Source organism: Thalassophryne amazonica, chromosome 20, assembly GCF_902500255.1.
Source record: "Thalassophryne amazonica chromosome 20, fThaAma1.1, whole genome shotgun sequence".
NCBI classification, from domain to species: domain Eukaryota; kingdom Metazoa; phylum Chordata; class Actinopteri; order Batrachoidiformes; family Batrachoididae; genus Thalassophryne; species Thalassophryne amazonica.
The window spans coordinates 47,328,722-47,352,649 of NC_047122.1; the positions used below are offsets into that span (position 1 = coordinate 47,328,722).

At 41.6% G+C, this 23,928-nt stretch overlaps 2 protein-coding genes across 22 annotated transcripts in view; both read left to right on the forward strand.

Moving 5' to 3' along the window:
* fbxl2 (F-box and leucine-rich repeat protein 2) overlaps positions 1-16,297 on the forward strand; it is a 41,634-nt gene extending 25,337 nt beyond the window's left edge. Inside the window, exons 4-14 of the mRNA XM_034161078.1 lie at positions 2,308-2,382; positions 6,619-6,713; positions 6,914-7,078; positions 7,182-7,308; positions 8,447-8,521; positions 8,622-8,752; positions 8,933-8,993; positions 9,085-9,129; positions 9,332-9,388; positions 9,487-9,699; positions 15,386-16,297. Coding sequence (XP_034016969.1) covers positions 2,308-2,382; positions 6,619-6,713; positions 6,914-7,078; positions 7,182-7,308; positions 8,447-8,521; positions 8,622-8,752; positions 8,933-8,993; positions 9,085-9,129; positions 9,332-9,388; positions 9,487-9,699; positions 15,386-15,493 — 1,152 coding nt within the window. The 3' untranslated portion in view covers positions 15,494-16,297. The remainder of the gene's footprint in view (positions 1-2,307; positions 2,383-6,618; positions 6,714-6,913; positions 7,079-7,181; positions 7,309-8,446; positions 8,522-8,621; positions 8,753-8,932; positions 8,994-9,084; positions 9,130-9,331; positions 9,389-9,486; positions 9,700-15,385) is intronic.
* Positions 16,298-17,515: 1,218 nt separating this feature from the next.
* Positions 17,516-23,928, forward strand: part of clasp2 (cytoplasmic linker associated protein 2) — a 103,766-nt gene continuing 97,353 nt past the window's right edge. For 9 of the 21 annotated variants that reach the window (XM_034161057.1, XM_034161058.1, XM_034161059.1 and 6 more), the window contains exon 1: positions 17,517-18,511. In XM_034161057.1, coding sequence (XP_034016948.1) covers positions 18,314-18,511 — 198 coding nt within the window. In that variant the 5' untranslated portion in view covers positions 17,517-18,313. Of the gene's footprint in view, positions 18,512-23,928 lie in introns of all 21 variants that reach the window. The other 12 variants (XM_034161051.1, XM_034161053.1, XM_034161055.1 and 9 more) reach the window with 4 other exon arrangements.

Consider the following 23,928-nt stretch of genomic DNA (forward strand, 5'->3'; position numbering starts at 1 on the left):
ACCATAAAATTTATTACAGAGATTAGAGCATGTCATAGGTATTAAAGGCATTGCGCTGCGGTGGTTTGAATCATATTTGTCTAATAGATTACAGTTTGTTCATGTAAATGGTGAATCTTCTTCACAGACTAAAGTTAATTATGGAGTTCCACAAGGTTCTGTGCTAGGACCAATTTATTCACTTTATACATGCTTCCCTTGGGCAGTATTATTAGACGGTATGCTTAAATTTTCATTGTTACGCAGATGATACCCAGCTTTATCTATCCATGAAGCCAGAGGATACGCACCAATTAGCTAAACTGCAGGATTGTCTTACAGACATAAAGACATGGATGACCTCTAATTTCCTGCTTTTAAACTCAGATAAAACTGAAGTTATTGTACTTGGCCCCACAAATCTTAGAAGCATGGTGTCTAACCAGATCGTTACTCTGGATGGCATTTCCCTGATCTCTAGTAATACTGTGAGAAATCTTGGAGTTATTTTTGATCAGGATATGTCATTCAAAGCGCATATTAAACAAATATGTAGGACTGCCTTTTTGCATTTACGCAATATCTCTAAAATCAGAAAGGTCTTGTCTCAGAGTGATGCTGAAAAACTAATTCATGCATTTGTTTCCTCTAGGCTGGACTATTGTAATTCATTATTATCAGGTTGTCCTAAAAGTTCCCTAAAAAGCCTTCAGTTGGTTCAGAATGCTGCAGCTAGAGTACTGACGGGGACTAGCAGGAGAGAGCATATCTCACCCGTGTTGGCCTCCCTTCATTGGCTTCCTGTTAATGCTAGAATAGAATTTAAAATTCTTCTTCTTACTTATAAGGTTTTGAATAATCAGGTCCCATCTTATCTTAGGGACCTCATAGTACCATATTACCCCATTAGAGCGCTTCGCTCTCAGACTGCGGGCTTACTTGTAGTTCCTAGGGTTTGTAAGAGTAGAATGGGAGGCAGAGCCTTCAGCTTTCAGGCTCCTCTCCTGTGGAACCAGCTCCCAATTCAGATCAGGGAGACAGATACCCTCTCTACTTTTAGATTAGGCTTAAAACTTTCCTTTCGCTAAGGCTTATAGTTAGGGCTGGATCGGGTGACCCTGGACCATCCCTTGGTTATGTTGCTTTAGACGTAGACTGTGTTTCATAATTATTGTATGGCCTTGCCTTGCAATGTGGAGCGCCTTGGGGCAACTGTTTGTTGTGATTTGGCGCTATACAAGAAAAAAGTTGATTGATTGATTGATCAATGCTGAAAGGTACATCCAGGTTTTGGAGCAACACATGCTGCCATCCAAGCAACGTCTTTTTCAGGGACGTCCCTGCTTATTTCAGGAACACAATGGCAAGCCACATTCTGCACGTGTTATAATAATACGTGGCTTCGAATGTGGGTACTAGACTGGCCTGCCTGGAGTCCAGACCTGTCGCCCATTGAAAATGTGTGGTGCATTATGAAGTGCAAAATACGACAGCAGAGACCCCGGTCAGGTGCGTCCGATTTTCACTGATCATCCTTGAGATCTTACTTACAGCTTAATTGAAGTCCACCTGGGGTAAATTCATTTGATTGGGCATGATTTGGAAAGACACACACCTGTCTACATATAAGGTCCTACAGTTGACAGTGCATGTCAGAGCACAAACCAAGCAAATTTAAATTAAATAATTCATTCTAAACATGCACAAATAAAATACTGTAAAATGTGGCAATATGCAGAATAAAAAAAAAGCCAAACAAAAAACCCCCACACATACATTGTTTAAAAGTAAAAATTTGTGTGACACGCTAAAGCTGGCAAGCTGGGTGACCTTTGCTGCCATCGTTCGTGCCTTTGTGATCTAGTCCTGCAGAAATTAAACATTTAAAACTTAATCAACAGAAGCTTTGTCTTCATTGAGACATGCAAATGTTTGATTATACTGCGTGATGTCTTGGGGGGGCGGGGGTGAGAGGAGATAACGGTTAAATCAGGTCTCAGCCTGATCAATAAAGCAAGCCACAGTAGTCCAGTTCAAAGGGCGGTCCTATGTAAGTCTGCAGACCATCTTAGACAAGCACTCTTTGTAAACAGTTTGTTTTTCCCTCAATAGTGCCCTAAGATCAACAGCTTCTTGAGAGCAGCTGTTCAATAAACAAAGAACAAGAAGCGTAGTTAACATATAAACCCAAACAGAGCTTTTTCTCTTTAATCCTGCCACATGCAAATTATCATAATGTTGTCACCTTTTGCAGTCTCCCACCTCCAACTCCCCAGTCCCGTCTCTCACCGTCTCCAACCTGTCCCTCTTGTATCTGCTCCCTCTCAGGCGTGGAACGTCCTGGCTCTTGATGGCAGTAACTGGCAGAAGATTGACTTGTTCAACTTTCAGACAGACATAGAGGTGAGGACCAGCCAGGTCGGAATAGATTTGTGAACATGAGCTACAGAGAAACAATGAAGATGACGGTGTTGTATGTGTAGATTAAACCGTAGTTACATGTGTTCTGGTTTCTGTACATATGTAGAAACATTCATACAGACTGCACATACTGTATTTGCGGAAATAAACAACCTGCCTAAGGGCCCCTTCACACATAGTGCAAATTTGGTCGAATAGCACAGCATGAAGCAGGAATCATGAAGCAAAACGTGTAAAATCATAGCTGCATCCACTGCCTCATACACCTGTTGGTACACCAGCGGCTGAAAGACAGAGTGTGCGCTGTGCGAACCCATTTATCACTCTCGCGGCAGGTGTTGGCCAAATTCCAGGTGACACATGCGCATATGTAACACTGCTCACATGGCACTTAGAAAATGTGTGGCCAGTCACACTATTAACACGACAACACTTAGCAGACAGTCACTGTCAGGCTGGATGTGAAATTTGTCTAAGTGCTCCATGAGGGTGGCTTTGCAAACAGACACAGTGAGTTGGTGTGTGTGCTGAACTGACAGGAGGTGTGGCCACCGACAGAAGTGGCTGTGGAGATCGGTGGATCTGGACGTCACGGCTGGTCAACACATACTATGTTTGGACAGACATGGACTAACAGCTACCCACTGTGACGCACGTGTGTCTGCTTGCTGTCCTCACGGTGGACATAAATAAAAACATATATCACTGTAGTGACAGGCTGCAGCAAGCGAGCGCGTGCACACTGCAGCCCATTGATAGGCTGCCCCTAGGTTGAAACGGACCGTCAGATCATAACACGCAGCGGGCAATCTGACTGTCACATCACCCACGTGAGCTTTGTTTCACATGAGGCGGTGTCAGTCCTGTGGCGTGCTGCCCACAAGACACGCGTGTCGGGCAGGACACGCGTCAGCTGGACATGGTACCAACAGATGTAGACATGATCAGAGCCTCCCTACTTTTCATTCATGTCATTTCATGACTGTACGTCTGTGGCCATGAGTCATCTACAGAGGAACAGACAGCTCATACTTGATAAGAGGAATTCGATGAAATGCTTTGTTTTTTTATGGTGTGTGGTTTTATTTTATTTTTTATTTTTTAAATACGTCCATCTCTTTGTCGATTTCAGGCATTTACCCGCACCGTTCATAGGCCAGCGATGGTAGCTCAGTGGTAATGTTTTGGGCTGTTAATCAGTAAAGTGCAGGTACAAATCCTGTGAGTGGCATGTATTTTTGTTTTTTCCACAGCAGCGGTGCAATGTGGTTCCACACGTACCAGCTGGTTTTTTATTTTTATTTATTCCACACCAGCGGCACAATGTGGTTCCACGTGTACTAGCTGGTTTTTATTTTTGATTTATTCCACATCAGCGGCGCAATGTGGTGCACCTTGTCCCATGGAACACAGTGCGAGCAGCTGTGTTCCTACTCGAAAGACACCTTCTGTGCACAAACCGTCACACGGGGATTGTACACGCCTGCCCGTCGCCGTGATGTTTGTGGTTTGCTCATACGAGCTGTTTCGCCGTGAGTCGCCCAGAGTTGTACTAATTCGCACTATGTGTGAAGGGGCCCTAACGTTTGTAATGGGACTGAACATCAGCTGTATGCAGACGACTTAGTGTTCTACAGAATTGTCAGTAAAGATACTTCTTCAAGGAACTTATGTAGACAGAATTTCTATAAAAGCATCATATAACATGGAACCACAAAAAGTTGCTTTGCTTTTCAATAAGAAAGTAAGTTAACAGTGAATTTCATGTCTTGACAAAAAACAAACTGTAAATGAGTTTAAATACTTAACTGATATTCTATCTAGATCCTTCATCAAAGTTTGATAAACATATAAAGAAGTTTTCCAGAACTTATAAAAAGAGTCTGAACAATTTTAAGTTTATAAGGTCTTGAGTATCCTTCAAGGCAGCTCATGTATGCCTGCTTGCCATGATCTCCCTTCCCCATCACACATATACACGCACACTTTTGTGACCTCTGCCAAGGAGTTAATGTTTACGGTGGTGTTTGTCTGTTAGCAGGATTAGGCAAAAATTTTAAAAATTTTCTTGAAGGGAAGGGTGTAGGCCAAAAAATAGACCATTAACTTTTAGAGTGGATCACATTAAGGGGGTGGAGCCATGATCCCCCCCCCCCTTTTTTTTTCTTTAGCATTGTAAATTAGAGCATTTTTCAACTTTTTTGTCACACATAATGCATGGATCTTTATTTTTTAAAAAGGCATTTGCTGTATTACCGCTTGAGAAATTCACAGTAATGTTGAAAAATGCTCCATCTTGCAATGTAAAAGAAAAACAAATGTTAGATATGTAGAAATGTTGGATACATCACTTAACTGCCAAAATCTGTAATTTTCAAATGGGTGGTGATATATCATGTTTCAGTAGGCCACTGAAGGTTTTTTTTTTTTAGGGGAAGGTGTGTTGTCCAAACTGACAAAAATTATGTTTTTATCCAAAAATCCCTTCGGGAGGAAAATGACGGCCCTTTTTAGGGTAGGGGTTAAAGGGGCCAAAACAGTGACATAGTCAAAATGTGGATTTTGACATTTGAATATCTTTGTGCGCCCTCAGTAAGCCTCATTGATCTTATGGTATATGAATGTATGCATGGAGTTCTCCCATTTAGAGTTATATTTTTCAAGGCTAACTGAGGGCGCCACCTATAGGTGGCGCTTCAAGTCACAACTTGTGGCATTTTGGACTACATTTGGGACCCTCCCAGGGCCTGTGACCTGAATAAGTCTTGCTCATTTATGCATATTTGGATACACTGGGACAAGTTCTTTCCAAATTTGCATAAATGGCGGTGGCTTAGTTAGGGCGCTTTTGCATAGGTGGCGCTCTTTATGTTAAGGAAGGCTTTTTGCCTCATTAACCCACAAGGAGGCTTAATGAGGTAAAAAGCCTTCCCGATATCTTCATCATGAATAGCAGAGATACAGAGGAACATAATAAAGCAAGTTTCACTGAAATCCATAGGGGGCGCAGCAAGATATGGCAAAATGAATATCGCCAAATATTGTGTTCGGGTCCCAAATGTAGTCCAAAATGCCAAAGGTTGTGACTTGAAGCGCCACCTATAGGCAGCGCCCTCAGTTAGCCTTGAAAATATAACGCTAAATGAGAGAACTCCATCCATACATTCATATACCGTAAGATCATTGGGGCTTACTGAGGGCGCACAAAGATATTCAAAGGTCAAAATCCACATTTTGACTATGTCACTGTTTTGGCCCCTTTAACCCCTACCCTAAAAACGGCCGTAATTTTCCGCTTGAAGGGATCTTTGGATAAAAAACGCAATTTTTGTCCGTTTGGACAATATATCTTCCACTAAAAAAACTTCAGTGGCCTACTGAAACATGATATATCACCCTCTTCAATAAACCATTCCACACTTACAGACTATGGCTCTTAAATACATCTGCTCTGAAGGTTAGTGGTTTCTTTGGCCTGTACTCCACCGCTTCACTATGTTTCAAGAAAAATCTTTTGATTAGTTTTTGTATAATCTTTACAACATTTATCTCTAATTTGTTACAGGGATATGTGTGAAGTGTAGGCGGAGGTATGTGCTCTGAGCACTCTCTAGTTTTATTTTGTTACTGCCTATGGTCAGTCCTATATATTTTTAAATGCTTAAACGGGCTCATTCCAGAAATGTGTCACAATTCATTAAACAGTGAGATGACAACAATATAACAGGAAGATCAACAAGCCAGAACTATAGAGTCCCAGTGGGCAGAACAGTTTTTTGGTTTGTCATCTGCAGCTCTTTACCAGCAGAAATCAAGTGTCAAACAGAATTGAAAGTTTTTAATGCAAAGTAATAAGGTCCTTCATTGACTCACGAGTTCATTCAAACATATTTCTTATTCAAATTTAATTTGTTGTTTCATTTTTCTATTCTGTTGTTTTTTTTTTATTGGCTGTATTTTTAAGTCTGCTCTGGGACACAGAGTGCAAATTATCTTAAGCAAGACATCTCATACACACTGTATTTTCCAGATTTCGCTGTGGCAGTGCTATATTGATCATTCTTGCTAAATAAACAAAAATAAACACTAAATAAATGTTTGTTTTTGCAGTAGTATTATGCAGCCTAAGGCTTTATCCCCGTGGTGCTGACGGTGACGTCACAGCTGATCGTCTGTCCTCCGAGAAGCCCAAGTCCTATTATTCTGTCTCTCTTACAGGGGCGGGTGGTGGAGAACATTTCCAAGCGTTGTGGAGGCTTCTTGAGGCAGCTGAGCCTCAGGGGTTGTTTGAGCGTGGGAGATGCCTCCATGAAGTGAGACGCTATTTGTTTCTCACACACTGATATAATAACAGCAGTTCAATCCTGCCATGACATACCTCAAAAAGTCATTTAGACTCTGCTGTTAGTCTGTCGACTTTTGGCCGCATTCCACTCCTTTCCTCGCATTTCCTAACATTTGACTAGTTATTTATTCAGTCACGCAACTCCCTTCTGTTTGTCTGGTTTCCCAGGACATTTGCTCAGAACTGCAGAAACATTGAAGTGTTGAATCTGAACGGCTGCACCAAGATAACAGACAGCACCTGCCTCAGTCTCAGCAAATTTTGCTCTAAACTCAAACACTTGGATCTGACTTCCTGCGTGTCCATCAGCAACCACTCCCTCAAGGCCCTCAGGTAGCATCCACCGAGTTTTAGTGCAGTCCTTCCTGGTGATCTAGCCCGAGTGATGTTGACTCTTAACGGCCTAAAAATGGGGACAAATTCTGTATGTGCTCAGTGATGGCTGCCGAATGCTGGAGACGTTGAACCTGTCATGGTGTGACCAGATCACACGTGATGGCATCGAAGCTTTGGCTCGAGGCTGCACTGGTTTACGAGCTCTGTTCCTCAGAGGCTGCACACAGGTAGAATGATGGCTCTCACACACCAGAAAAAAAAGCAAATGCTCATATGTTCAAGTGTCGTTTTAAAGCTTAATCAATTGGACATTAACATTATTTGGCCCTGTGTTTTTAATTATACTTTGAAATGGATGTGGCTTTTACAATTTATCATAAATTATCCTTTTTGTTAACCTTAATTAAAAAAAGAAAATTAAAAAAGTTTATTTTCTCAAAGTTTTTAAAATTTTATTTTTATTTATTTGTTAGTGGTTTGAGGTTAATCTGTGCCTATTTTTTTCTCTGCTGTCTTCATGTGAGTATATAGAGTACTGCGCAAATGTTTTAGGTACATTTAATCCATCATAAAAACATTAAAAAATATAGAAACTTGATAAATATTCAGAAATAAATGAAATGTGTGATAATTTCAACTTTAATGATAATCGATATGCAAATTGATTTCTATTTACATTTTAATTTTCTGTATATAAGTCGCACCAGAGTATAAGTCGCAGGACCATTTGTAACCATTTGGATGATCATTCGGAACTGTGTTTGTGTGGTACTGGCCATTACACTTACAAAGAAATTATTATTATTATTATAGAATAGAAAATATAGCTCACACGTACACTTTTGTTGGAACTGATTTTATGCTGACATGCCAGTAAAAAAGGGGGTTGGAGGGCACATCAAACACTACTTTTATTATAACTGTGATTGGGGGGGAAAAAAAAAAAAAAAAAAAAATATATATATATATATATATATATATATATATATATATATATATATATATATATATATATATATATATATATATATATATATATATATATATATATATATATATATATATATATATATATATATATATATATATGTGTGTGTGTGTATATATATATATATATGTGTGTGTGTGTATGTATGTGTTCTGTAAAATTTATGTGAAATAATACAGGTTGACATAGTTCAAAAAATACTGCAGCATGTTGGAATAAATATTTATTACGGCTTTTTTTTCTAAATTAATACATTTATCCCATGTTAAACTGTTGTTTGCATGTTTCTAGCAGATACACAATGCTGATTAATTTGTCATATATATGCACTGTTGATTTTTAGTGACACTGCTTTGGATTTCTTCTTCTTGTCTCAGCTGGATGACGGAGCATTGAAACACCTTCAGAAACACTGCCCAGAACTCACCACTCTCAATATGCAGTCTTGCACAGTAAGATAATCGTGTCAGTAGATGAGAGTATATATAGAGATAGCAAATGATGCACATGGTGTGGCTTTTTTTTTTGGTAATTTGTATGTACTGCCTACAGCAAATAACAGATGAAGGCTTGGTCAGTCTTTGTCGGGGCTGCCACAAGCTGCAGATCCTCTGCATGTCTGGCTGCAGTAACATCACTGACGCCTCTCTCACTGCACTAGGACTCAACTGTCCCCGACTCAAGTAAGAAACACGCACATGCTCCTGTGGTGTCATCTTTCACTCTGACATCAACGATTCACTTTTGTGTCCTCAGAATAAATATGTGAATAATCTCCAGGAAGTATGTCTACTTTTATTTTATTTTTTTTTATTTGCACAACTTTTACTAAAATGACACTGTTACATAACATTTGTTATCAGGATCCTTGAGGCGGCACGATGCTCCCACGTTACAGATGCTGGCTTCACTGTGTTGGCCAGGGTGAGTTTTGTTTTGTGAACCGTGTGTTGGCTCAGTAGTGCCCTTCTGTGTAACTCTTCAGTGGAACTGAAAACTTTATTTCTCCCTGCAGAATTGCCATGAGCTTGAAAAAATGGACTTGGAAGAATGTATTTTGGTAAGAAGAGTCTGTGGTTTCCTCATGAGTCAAGTGTACCTATGTGCTGGGCATAGTGCAGTATTTTTCCATAGTATTTGAGACTTAAATCATTTTTCAGAGTAGAAAGACAGGGAAAATTTTAGATTTCAAAGAAAAATGCAGCGCATGCCTTCAATAAATTGAGCTCGCATTATGAGAACTGATCTTGTCCTCTCCTCAGGTGACAGATAACACTCTGGGTCAGCTGTCGATCCACTGCCCGCGTTTGCAAGCCCTGGTAAACATTTGCACATGTCTGTCTCTGCTCTGTCTGTTTTATTACATATCACTAATCGCTTTACCTGTGCGTGTTCTCTACCTGCTGTGCCTGGTCAGTCCCTGTCCCACTGCGAGCTGATTACAGATGACGGTATTAGAGCTTTGAGCAGCAGTACCTGTGGCCAAGAGCGCCTCACAGTGGTGGAATTGGACAACTGCCCCCTGATCACTGACGTCACTTTGGAACACCTGAAGAGCTGCCATCGTCTGGAACGCATTGAGCTCTACGACTGTCAGCAAGTCACCAGGGCTGGAATCAAACGTATCCGGGTTAGTGCTCATTGTTAATGATCCAGAATGATTGTTGTTCCAACTTTTAGGGGATTGGAAGCGTGTCACTTTCTTGAACCTTTGTTTGCTTGTCTATAAAAATTTATATACTTCATCTTAAGGAAAAATAAAAATAACCTGCCTTGCAGTTTCTGTTAAGTTGCATTCCAAACCTATTTGTCTTGCGTATAATCCAAACATAACTTATTTTTTCAAACTCGTGCCACTTTCTAATCCTGTTTACTAATGAAGTCCCTCCTATTGTTGCTCTTACGCTTGTTCAGTTTTTCTGCTGTCTGATTGGCTGACCAGAAAAAAAAAAAAGTAAAATGCCTACTCAGTTTTTGACCTGAAATATAAATGAAAGCTACGCCTAGCTGTTGCCACGTCAATTATTGCTTTGCTGTAACGAGTGAAGAAACGCATCTCAGAATTGGGCTAAGCAGATAAAGATTTATGTTGGATGCTTTCACACCTTTTCTGCAGAAGAAAAGTTATGTTGCAGCCTGTACATATTGAAAGCTAACGTGTGTATGATTTAGGGGTGTTTATTTGTGATAAATGGAATATAGAACTCATAACTGTGTTCATTACAGTTATGAACACATCTTATCTTAGGGACCTCGTAGTACCATATCACCCCAATAGAGTGCTTCGCTCTCAGACTGCAGGCTTACTTGTAGTTCCTAGGGTTTGTAAGAGTAGAATGGGAGGCAGAGCCTTCAGCTTTCAGGCTCCTCTCCTGTGGAACCAGCTCCCAATTCAGATCAGGGAGACAGACACCCTCTCTACTTTTAAGATTAGGCTTAAAACTTTCCTTTTTGCTAAAGCTTATAGTTAGGGCTGGATCAGGTGACCCTGAACCATCCCTTAGTTATGCTGCTATAGACGTAGACTGCTGGGGGGTTCCCATGATGCACTGTTTCTTTCTCTTTTTGCTCTGTATGCACCACTCTGCATTTAATCATTAGTGATCGATCTCTGCTCCCCTCCACAGCATGTCTTTTTCCTGGTTCTCTCCCTTAGCCCCAGCCAGTCCCAGCAGAAGACTGCCCCTCCCTGAGCCTGGTTCTGCTGGAGGTTTCTTCCTGTTAAAAGGGAGTTTTTCCTTCCCACTGTAGCCAAGTGCTTGCTCACAGGGGGTCATTTTGACCGTTGGGGTTTTACATAATTATTGTATGGCCTTGCCTTACAATATAAGGCGCCTTGGGGCAACTGTTTGTTGTGATTTGGCGCTATATAAAAAAAAAAAATTGATTGATTGATTACTGTATAACTGCCTGTAACAATAAATCAGTGTTTTTATTTGATTAGAATTAGCCTTGTCCACGTGAGAGCGGGTCCCCTCATGGACGCCGCCATGTTGCACTGCAGTGGTTATACAGTAGGCCAAAATGGACGTACTCCATATTTAGCATTTTTGCAGTGTGGCTGGAAGCAGTGGCGGCTGGTGGGGAAAAAAAAAAAACTCTTGGCCGGTGTGCCAGTAGATTTCCCTGCCTAGTCCAGTACAAGCATTCAAGTGAACAGTTGGAACAGTTGAAATAGAGGTTTTGTGTGTGTGTGTGTGTGTGTGTGTGTGTGTGTGTGAGTGTGAGTGTGAGTGAGAGAGAGAAAATTAAGGTAATAATTTGCATGAACATTACTAAGTGGAATGGAGGCAAAATAAAGAAGCTAAAATAACTTAAATAATTTGGCTAACTAATAACACCAAAACCTTTAAATTGAATTGGTTAAAATTAATTAAGTGTAGAGGACAGAGCAAATTAAGTATTGAAAACCACTTAATTAAATGCTTTGCTAAACTTGAGTTAGTCTGACTATAAAGCCTGGGTCCCATCGAATAATAAGCCATGAATAATGAGCCACGCATGGGTGTGTCAGGGATTATTCGAAGAATGACCCACATTTTCATCTATCACGTATCCGCTATGAAGGTGCCTCTATGTGCCTCTCTGTACCCTACATGTGCCACGTAGCAGCCTTTAGTGAGCCACAACTGACCTGTCATTAGAGCCTCGAGTGCAGAGTTCGGCTGCAGCCAGACTGTGGACCCTGATTCCTCTTCTAGTTTATATTTGTTCTGGTGCAGGGCTGCAGGTCTGCACTCTGAGTTCTGTTACAGTTTGTCTTTCTTCTTTTGACTGCGAGCTGCGTGCGCACGCGTGAACGAACTGTCCGTGAGTAAATGTGGAGATGTCTGGAGTTGTACTTGATGTGAACATGTCCTGTCTCTGGGATTCAGTCTGTGAGCAGGACTTGTCCTTTTTTTGTCCTTTATTTAACACAGTGATGAGAGAGTTTGAGGGGAGAGCGAGGAGCGCAGCCAACCAGTTTTTTTTTTTCTTTTAATTATTCACATGTGCACGCACGAACGAATCATCCGTGAGTGGACTGGAGATGTCCGGACTTTATACTGGATGTGGACATGTCCTGTCTCTGGCAATCAGTCTGTGAGCAGGACTTTTATGGACTTTATTTGAACACAGTTATGAGAGAATTTAAGAGCGAGTAGCTGCAGCTGCAACTAGCATTTTTTTCTGTGCTCTTTTTGAGTGTGCAGGTTTACTGTGTACATGGTATAAAAACAATCCTGCGTGATTTATACTTCGGGAACAATGGAACACAACAGGAATCATAAATTGGCGTCAGATAATGTATTGTGAGGGTGTGGCTTCCAGTCACATTGAGTACAGCCACTTTGCCCTGACTTGTGTTGAAATCACTTCATTTCTGTGTTGAGCACAGGAAGCAAAAAAAAAATTAAATGTTTCATTTTTGGCGTCCGATTTGCTACGTCCTTTACGTCCCTTGCACTGTTGTGGCGTTGAGCTACATTGTCTTGTCACTGAGTTGCTTCCATGTGGTCTCGTCATGACGCCGCACGATGCAACTCGAAGTGGGCCCGGTGTGAGAGGGGCTTAAGAGCCACTCAGAGCCACTATTCTCCCACGATAGTTGAAGAAACCCTCTTGTAGCAAAGAAAACATGCTGCGTGGCTCATTATTCATCCTTCATTATTCGGTGGGACCCAGGCTTAAGTGTCTTGTGTGAACTCAACAGTGGCTGAGTTAGAATTTCTTTAAAAAAAACAAAACAAAAAAAAACAACATGCAAATTGCTATTTTAAGTTTAAAAAACTGAGCAAATCATTTGTTTTAGATCGTGGAATACTCCAAAGAATATTTCACTTCTGTGGGCTGATCCTCATTACTTGTAAACTGAAATCAAGTTGGAACTACTCCAATATTTTATGACCAAAATGCCACCATGGCTGCAGCTTTGAACACTGTTACAAACAGCCCTGGTCTCCCCTAACTGGTCCGCTGTACCAATAAAGATCACAGCTTTGACCCCCTAAAACAAACAAACATCACTCATTCGTTTTATCTCAAATTTTCATCCTCATTTCCACACCAGGAGCAACATTAGGGAATAAATCCTAACAGCTTGTCAGCTCACCTGAGCTGAAGTGTGATCCAAAGGCAAATCAGCATTGTAAAGTCCCAAAGTTCTTCAACTTACTCCAGCAAAACACACAGAGACAAAAAAATAAATATAACCCAGACGTCGGTGGGGTTTCTGTTTCCGCCAAAAACAGCAGCACTTTGATAAATCCATGGGCGACCCAAGCCATTAAATTTGGCGATGCTGATTGGCCAAATATTTATTAACTTCCTTAGCAACATACACAATTCTGTTGTCCACAAGATATTAAATTTGGCGATGCTGATTGGCCAAATATTTATTATTTTCCTTAGCAACATACACAATTGGTCATTTCACTGCACTTCAAGGGGCTGATGAATGAGCGTCCAAGAAGAGAAATGATACGTTCTGTGCTTCTGTCGGTGGAAATGCACTGTTGAATGAGAGTCACTTGGTGGAAATGTTGTTTTAATAATTCAGATTACATGTAGGCACTTGTAAACTGACAGTGATAATACTTCTTAAAAATATATACGAGGTCTATTAGAAAAGTATCCGACCTTATTATTTTTTTTTTTCAAAAACCATATGGATTTGAATCACGTGTGATTACATCAGACATGCTTGAACCCTCATGGGCATGCGAGAGTTTTTTTCACGCCTGTCAGTTATGTCATTCGCCTGTGGGCAGTCTTTGAGTGAGGAGTGGCCCACCCTCTCGTCGATTTTTTTTTCATTGTTTAGGAATGGCTCAGAGACTGCTGCTTTGTTTGATTAAATTTTTTTCAAAACTGTAAGGCACAACTGAGTGGACACCATTCGATAAATTCAGCTGGTTTTCGTTGAAAATTTTAACGGCTGATGAGAGATTTTGGTCTGGTAGTGTCGCTTTAAGGACGGCCCACGGTGCCTGACGGCGATCTGCGCTCTGAGGCAGCGTCATCTCGCTGTTTTAAGTTGAAAACTTCCACATTTCAGGCTCTGTTCACCCAGTAAGTCGTCAGAGAACAGAGAAGTTTCAGAAGAAGTCGGCATAAGGAGTTTATGCGCACATTCCACTGTTAAAGGAGATTTTGTAATGAAAGAACGTGCAGGCAGATTCGCATGTCGAGCCAGACCCGACCGCGGGGGGTCGCGACAGGAAAAACACCTCAGTTGGAAAACTTAACGGGCAAGTTGGAACATGCCCAACTGTTAAACACTTTCTCAGTTATTCACTTGTTGAAAGCCATCAAAAGCCGCCTGAATTTTACAAATGGTTTAACACAGAGGTGTTTTTCCTGTCGCGGCGCACACAGATTTGCGTCGTCATCACGGAAACGACTCAGCAAATTTGCGCGCACGTTCTTTCATTACAAAATGACCTTTAACAGTGGAATGTCCGCATAAACTCCTCATGCTGGCCTCTTCTGAATCTTCTCTGTTCTCTGACGATGTCCTGGGTGAACAGAGCCTTAAATTAGGATGATTTCTGCTCGAAACAGCCAGACGACGTCGCCTGGGAGCGCTGCGCGACGTCCCGCTCCGTGGGAAGTCCTTAAAGCGACAGAAACACCCCATAATCTCTCATCAGCCGTTAAACTTTTCACCGAAAACCAGCTGAATTTCTCGAATAGTGTCCACTCGGATATCCCTCACAGGTCCTGAAAAAAGTTTGATAAAGCAACACGCGCCGTCTCCAGCAGCGTCTCAAACAAAGGAATTCAGCCGAGAGGGCTGGACCAGTGCTCACTCAAAGCCTGCCCACAGGGAAATGACGTCACCGACGCGTGAAAAAACTCACGCATGCGCACGAGGGTTCAAGCATGATTGGTGTAATCGCATGTCATTCAAATCCATATAGTTTTTTTTATAAAACTGCCGGTTAGTTTTATAAGATACCTCGTATATTTTATAATTTTTCCCCTCCACATCTGGGAGGACGGCGCCAGAAGACTGAAGAAAAAAGAAGAATTGCTCCTGTATACGCCCTCTACTGGTTGCTAGTGCAAGCTCACAAGTTTGAAAACTGCACTTTTTGAAACAATTGTGAGTGGTGACGGCGCAATCTGCAGGTTTACCATGAAGTGACACTCAACCATACACACTGTATGTTTAATGAAGCGGGATGTTGCGAGCTGTAAAATGATGGTTCATGGACCTTATGTAGCCCCTGGGCCTCCAGTTTGAGATCCCTCCTTTGGCCTGTCTTTTGTATTTATTTTTTGATCTTCAGCATATGGTCATGCCCTTTGCATTCTCACTCTTCTGTTCACAGGCCCACCTTCCAGAGATCAAGGTCCACGCCTACTTTGCCCCGGTTACACCCCCACCATCTGTGCATGGAGGTGGCCAGCGTCTGTGCCGCTGCTGCATCATCCTCTGACAGTGGAGGGCCAGAGGAGGCCACCTCTGTCTACAGGTCCTGCTGCTCTGAAAAGGAAAGAGGGGTGGGGTTCTGGGAAAGGTCTTGAAGGGAGGAGGTGGGGCTGGACCCACTCGCTGCTCCTGATCACTGATCAATTCATGGACTGATCAGCACTGATCAGCTGAACCTGCCCCTCCTCTGTCCTTTCACTAACCAATCAACACTGCAGCAGTAGAGGGGTGGGTGTAAAGAACATGGATGGATCAACTCTCTCGTTTGCTTTTTTCCCCACTGTATGGACAAAAACAAAACAGAAAAAAAAAACACCAAGTTCACTACTCCATTGTGCTGCGTACACCTCCGTCTTCCCTCCTGTGGGATTGACAGACTGCATCCAGACAGCTGGAGATGAGGTTCGAAGAGTGGAGATGGAGTTAGATGTTTGAAGTAAAATGCTTCGTATTCACACTAAAAAATAAATAAATAAATAAATAAATAAATAGGATTAAAACAATGATACTATCAAGATAAACGACAGTTTGCTGTCTGTGGAATCTCATCTCAACCAATCACCTCTGTGACCATCCTGTGAATCATTCTGCTTTAAACCAATAAACACGCAGCATGGAGGAAAAGCAGAGGCAGATTGTGGCCAATGCAGATCTTCTGGATGCAACAATTCTGGAATATCCCCCTTTGGCGTGGCCAATTCTGACACTGAGCGTGGAAAAGAGGAAAAACAAATGTACAAAAAAGAAGGACCTGACATATTTGCATCTGAGAAACTGTTAAAATTTTGATTCTGTTTGTACAGAGAATGTTTTACTACAGAAAAGAAAAAACAATTACTTCCTTGAGATCGCGGTTGGCCGAAAGAACCTTTTATTTTCTCTTTTTTTGTTTTCTTTTTTCAGTGCTTATTGTAATTGTCCTGCCTGTCTATCCAGAGAGGAAGATCTGCTAGTTTTCAAGAACTGTCGCTGTCATTCGGATGCTCAGCATGTGATGGCATCGTGTTGGTTTTGTATGCTGCTTGGGACGAGCGGCCTCTCCACTTTACCGTATGGTCAGGTTATCTCTTGGGCCTTCATCCAATCCTGGCAGTAGCCTTGTGCTCCTACTTGAACACTTAAGTATTTGTTTACATCCTGGATTAGGCAATCAGCACTAAAGACAAGTTTGTTTACATCAGTAGGAGTCCAGTCAACCTACTATCGTGCAGCCTATACATGCATATTGGATATTAATTAGTGTGTGACTCTGCTATGAAATGAAATTTATTCAAACCTGAAAGAATATGAATGAAAATGTCTCGACAATCAACTTAATGTAGTGTACTTTTGTAGCGTAATTGACAACTTATTTGGAAATTAGTAGTCCACTCGGCGAGTATTCAAACCACACGTTATTTGCAAATGGCAGAGAAGATCTGGCAATCTAATGCATTATATAGTCCAGTAAGTTGCTTCCACGCAATTCTCATATATGGGGGTGACAATGCATTGAGTGTAAGGAAAGCACCAGAACTAATCATCATTTAATTTTACACAGATATTCCTGCAGATCAAAACTATGCCCATGTAATCTGGTTTTCTGTGCAGAGTGATGCTGTTTCTGAGCATGGGATGCACCGCAAGCATAACACAAAATAAAGTTTAGCTCAGTTTTGAGGCTAAAAAGAAAAGAGGCTGGCAAGAGCTCAAAGACTGCAGAGATGTGCAGGACGATTGATAGGACTGAAACGAAGGATATCAGATAGAATGATGTAAGAATCAGACTCATGTTGACATACATAGCTGATTTGACTGGCTGTGATACTAATGTCCTCTCTTTAACAGCTGTTTTTGACAGTTTTATGTTTAAGAAAAATAAATAAAAGTGACTAACGGTAAATGTGCTTTGTGTAGCGTCATATTTTGTTTGTGTTTGCAAATTACACTACCCACCGCTAGATGTCACTAAAGAGCCGTGTATGATCGCAGTCACGCCCACACAAAGTTGTTATATGTGATAGATATTGGATTACATGCGGGCAACCATCCAGTAACGACTAAAATATCAGTTTTCTCGATCATGTAAATTTTTTAAAAAACTTTTACAGCCAGATAATGTGATACTTTACATCAGGCATTGTGCTCGCTAGCTGTGCGGTGCCCAAAGACCCGCCGGCCTGATCGTGGTTCGGTGGCGCCTCCTGGTGAACTGTAGCCCGGATAGCACGTCAGCTTTCACCGCCCCTCAGAGGCTTTGGCAGCGGTGGCGGTTGTTCCTTGTCGAAGAGAAACTAATCAACGAGGAACTAACGTGGAACAATACTTTTTGAAGTTTGGGGCAACTTTAACGCTGAATGGACTCTCCAGGCCGAGGAGTGCAACCAGGCGTCCGGCCTGTGGGTCGCTAATGCTAGCTAGCCGAGCTAGTTTACGTTTGTTTGTGTCACGGTGCTAACTAGCTCGGTGCTAGTTCGGATTGCTTTATAACCGGCCTTGAGCTTGTTTTGATGCGGGTCCACCAAAGGAAGCCACAGGTATCCAGTCCGTTTTACGTTTCCCTGAACTTTCTCCCAAGTTGTACGTTTCTTGGCCAAAATAGTAAACAGAAGCTAACAAGCTAGGTCATTGCACTATAAAGTTTTGATTTGGATAGAGGAATGGTTAGATACGTGTTATGAGTCGTTGTGTATTCAAGATCAGGTACCCATTAGTAGTAGTACGTAAGACCGTTAAGTCAGTTTGCCCTGGCACGGGACTGCAGTAACGTTTTCGCCGGTGTTTCAAGCTTCATCCTCTACGACTCCTGTCACCTCTCTGCGGCTGGCCACACGGCACCGAGTGCCTAATGGAAGAACATGACAACATGGACTATTTTTACCAGCAAGTACTGCAGAAAGATGTTACACGGCGGTTGCAGGTCGGACAGGACCTCGTCGAATATATTAACGACCCGGGCCGCTCCCCCGACGTGGAGCTGGACAAACCCCGGCTGGATAAGACCATCGATGAGCTAACAGGCTGGGTGAACTCCAGCAATTTCAAGGTGAGGCGTCGTTGCAGTCATCCTTTAAGGTTATTTGTCTGATAAACCAGGAACGAGAAGACTGGAAAGAGTAACGCTCGTGATGTATTTTATGAAGAGCCTTGGTGTGAGCATATGCAGATGACAGTCTAATATATTTCAATGCAAAGCTAATCAGAGCGATCAGTACTTTATCTACCATCATTGAGTCATATGGCTCAGATTATCTTGCTTTTCTGCACAGCACATCTCTTACTAGTTATGTGAGGAAACAGACTCCATATCCATTGTCCATACTTCAGTGGATGGGGGAGGGGTAGAAGACCCATTGTGTTCACCTCTCTCTCATTCACTTGTTTTCCTTTCACTCTCATCATCATTTTTCTCCCATTGCATACATCATGTGTGCGACATATCTTTGCCATGCTGGAATGAAACATTATTGCCAAGTTATCCCTCTGATCCAGACTCCCAGCCAAAATGGTATGGATTCTCTTTTCCGCCTGTAGTTCACAGCTTTATGTTCTTTAGAGGAGTGAGTAGTTAAAACAAAACAAAAAAAACCCCTGTGCTTTCTAAATAACAAATGAACACGCGTTTCTCTTTCCCTGTCCTATTATTTTATGTTACTATAGCCTGCTGTGTATCTTAAGTAATTTGGTGATGCTCACTTGGTCTGTGGGACTTGAATAACTTTGTGTGTATCTTTAGCATTAGAGCCTGACCAATATGTTTTTTTTTTTGTTTTTTTTTTAGTGCTGATATGTTACCAATATTGGGGAGTAAGAAATTTACAATATGGATATATCTTCCAATATACCAACAAAAAATAAATAAGTAAAAAAATGGCAGTGCTAGGAAATGACGCATGCGCAGTGAAGGTAGGGGGGCTGATCTGTAGGGGGAGCTGTTCTGTTATGACACTGGTTCTTGCACCAGCTGTAACACTGTCAATGAAATTTAGACAAAAAAAAAAGAGGCGGGCCGATTTCAACTTGCAGCAAGGGATGATAAACTGTTTTTTTTTTTTGTAATGGGGCTTCAGAGGTTATGTGATGATATACCTGTATTAATGTGTGCATTTCTGTAAACAGTCTGTAAGTATACGGCAATCAGGACAAATGGCTACAGAGACTGCCGTAAACAAAGTACTAATTTTTCTCAGTTTTTCTGACAGGGTTTATTTCACTTTGATCATGACGAGCATCATGATCGCAGCCTGTTTAAAAACAGACCCCGCTAGAGGCACAGCTTTGTCCATTAGTGCAGCAGATAACAGAATATTTACAGAGGAATCCTTCAGATCTGAAAAGAAGCACCAAAGTTGGCACAAATACTTCTTAGACATTACTCTTTTGAAAAAACTGAGTAGCCACTTCAATTTTCAGTAGGCGGCCAGGTAGGGGTCAATTGAAGAATTACACAGGGGTCAAAATTTAAATATGTTTCAATCATATTGAAAGCTATACCACATTATTTGTCTGATCACAACGATACCAAAAAGGTATAGTTTGGACTATCTATGACTGAATGTTATGGAATTATGGGGTAAAAACAACTAGAATGGTAACAAACGTCAGCATTAGTTTGTACAGGGGTCAGATGTTAAAGTTCTAAATATTGTAAAATGTGATGCAGTAACTGGAAAAAGTCTAATACATCTGTGTTGAGGTAGCCTGTAAAAACAGATACTCGTACACACAACCGGGTTAAAACAGCATCCTGTTCTGGTACAGATAGTAGACTCCGCACACATCTGGATCCAAAATCCGGCAGACTATCAAAAAATTGAGAGTTGAGTGAAGGGTTTTGTCTCTTCCTTGTATGGAGCACTGAATGGGGCAGTGTGTGTGCCATGCTGGTGCTCATCTGCGAGGTGGTTGAAAGTCCTGAAGCTCCTGAAAATGACGTATTCCTGAATTTTTCAAAGTGTCTGCTCACAAGTCCACTGATCTGAATGAATGCTGAGCTATCACTTTCATATGAGTAGTCAGTAGTTTCATAATCTGATGTTGCACCTAGGGATGGGCCGATCTGATCTAATATCTTTATCGGGTTCCAATACCAGCATAATTCATGGATCGGAAATTTCCGATATAACCTGTGGAATTTTCCGATCCAGGAACCACATCTGTGTGTGTGTTTTCTCCTGAAATGTCTCCACAAGTGCTGCTGGCTGCTTTGCTTGCTGGCTACAGAGTGCGGGAGGGTTCCTGAACGGAGGCATGTCTCAATCAGATGCGAAGTAATGAGACACGCCTCCGTTCGGGAGGTCTCTTCCGCAGTTTGCAGCCAGCTAGCAGGCGAGCATTGAGGAGGGCTGTTTCACAGTCGGTACACAAGTATGTGTCACTGGCACCAAAAAATCAAAGTGGTTACTTTGGTCAAGTTATTCATTCTTATCTAACTGCTGACTGGGGTACTTAAATTAGGGACTGGGGTACTTACTCCAGTCAGCAGTTAGGATGTCCCGATCCGATCACGTGATCGGAAATCGGGCCCGATCACGTGTTTTCAGACTTGATCGAAGTCAGACGTTGCATCCCGATCAGGAATCCGATATAGATTTTATCCTTATTATTTTGATCAGCGCAATTTCAGGCTCATTATTGCAGATTAATGGGCCTTTCACGTGTCGGAAGCGTCAGAGGCGTGAGACGCGTTGCTTTTTAGAGGCGTCAGAAGCGTCGCGTAAGCTCGGCTTTTGACGTGACGCTTCTAACGGGAGCGCGCATTGCTGCTTGTCAGCAGGCTGACAAGGTCAAAGTTCAACCTAATCTTTTTTTTTTTTTTTTTTTTTTTTAATTGAACAAAAGAAAAAACATAAGTTCAGCCAGACAGAGGTGGGGGGAGTTACGAGCGCAAAGTTTCTTTTGCAGAAGTGCTGTTTGTGTGTTTACACTCTCAGCCTGACGCCTCAATGGAATGACAAGAGGATGATAGACACTTTCCCACTGAAACTCTTGCTCAGTCATCCTTCCGTGCGCAGCAGGACCTGGTGCTGACCAAGTCCTCAGGACGACGATCTGTCATCTGATTAACAAAAAGAAAAAAACAAATTGTCCTGTGATCATTTGTCTGCAAAACAGAGTGAGAGATGGTGTGCACACGAGCGACGTGCACACTCATCACATTTAGGAGCGTGTCTTAAAGAGCTTCCGTCTTCATTCACGTTCACTGCACTGCTCTGAACTTGTTGAACACTGATAAAGCATCAGAGGGGCACACTAAGGACTGTCAGGACGCAAATGTAACTTTTTTTTTTTTTCTTTTACTTTTCAAGTTGACTTTTGAACTTTCGATGCTCTGAGCTGTGACGTAACTTCACGCTGTCCAATAGGAACGACGCGTCGGGCCAAAAGAAGACTAGTGGCAGAAACCACTGATCTGTACAAATGGTGCACTGACTGCATTTATATAGCACTTTTCCATCTGCATCAGACGCTCAAAGCGCTTTACAGTTATGCCTCACATTCACCCTGATGTCAGGGTGCTGCCATACAAGGCGCTCACTACACACCGGGAGCAATAGGGGATTAAATACCTTGCCCAAGAGCCCATAGTGATTTTCCAGTCAGGCGGCAATTTGAACCAAAGATCAGTGCAGAAACCACGTGTCTGAAGAAAAATCCTTGTAAATGTTTTTTGTTGTTGCTAGTTACCTCAAAATTTCTGATTACTGTTTAAAAAAGTTTAGAACACTTGTAATTAAAATAGCTAAATCAATAAATGGTTCTTTAGAAACCTTTCATCTATAAATTAAAACCACCTGTTATTTCTGATTAGATAATTTCTTGTTTAAAGGAACCTTTGACATTTATTTTTAGACAAATAAAATAACATGGAAAGTTGTACATTTTTTAAGTCTGGTAGATTATTACTTGATTGTTCAAGCTACCTCAAGGAGAAGTGCACTGTTAAAGTGATAAATAAAATAAGATGATTAAAATGAAATTATTATATATTTAGCATTTGTTCATTGTTCATTCAGTTTTTTAAAGTATCGGATCGGGACTCGGTATCGGCAGATACTCAAAATCAGATGACTTGGAATCGGATCAGGGCCAAAAAACCTGATTGGGACATCCCTAACTTAAATGCCCAAAATTTCAGACCTGTCAGATAGTTGTATATATGAGCTCATAAATATGATCTGCTATAATTTCTGGATAGGACTTTTTTTGACTCATGCCTGGTTCACATGGCAGGATTTTAAAGTTATCTGTAGGTTTCCAAAACGTGAGAGACCACACACATGAAAATAAAAAAATCATGGATCTAACAGGTTTGGTCGTACAGTGTTTGGTGTTCAGCCACATGGTGACATCAACACACCACACACAAAAGAGATTTCACACACAAACATTCCCACATTAGACAGGAAATCTCGCAACATCTCTCAAGATTAAACGTGACTTCAGAGTAAACAAATAGAGATAGTTTGTGAACTATTTAAAACAAAGGGGGAAAAAAACGATACAAAAAACAAAAGGAAAGGTGTTCTTTAAAGGAGTGGAGATGGCGTGACCACCGGACTTTCTGGTAAGTCAGAACAGCTGTTTTGATTTTATTTTCTGCTCCGTACGTCCGTCACCTCACTTTCTGATTGGCTGCATGTCACATTCAGCAGGCTGCGTGCTAGTTTGTAGTCAGAGGGCACCACACGCTGCGATATCGGGCCAAGACAATCCAGCATGTTGAACATCCCCGATTTGCGATCGGAGCGCCCCAACGTCCTTCCATGCAGATCAGAGCGGTCTTAACACACCACACACGGCAGGAATATCTTGCTGTGTGAATCAGGTTTAAGATAATTGCATAAATTATACAGACTAAGAGTAGTGCAATCTACCCATTTATTAGATGGCTGCAACGCTACGCGCGTTCTGATTGGCTGATTACCAACCGGATATTTTCCCATATTGGACTGGTTACCATGACATTCGGTCTGCAATGCGTATCTTCGTTACAAGCCAGAAAGCTAAAAACATGGTTAGAAAAATCAAGTCGGACATTAATGTACTCCATAAAACACACAGATTGAAAACTTACTAGCTAATGATCGGACTATCTGTTATGCTAGTGGAGGTGAAGAAAGCGAGCGAGCCCAACACTGTCAGCAGCATATTCAGGCAATACTGTAAGTTTGAGTGTGTGTATAAATATATATTATAATAAACTATTACGCTTGTTTTCTCGGTCTGTACGGGGTTATCAGAAGTCTGTGTCTTTTGCACAGACCTCGCTTCGCTCGGTCCATACTGTCAACACTTTGGTCAGACCTCTTGCTCGGTTAATAATCCTTTAATATACTATCTACTAAAACAGTTGATGGTAAGTATGCACTCTGAGTATACAACTGCTATTGTGTTTCTGCATTCTCAAATAGTGCTGGACTATAAGCATTTCTAGAGAGGGCAGTTATTGACAACCGGTGA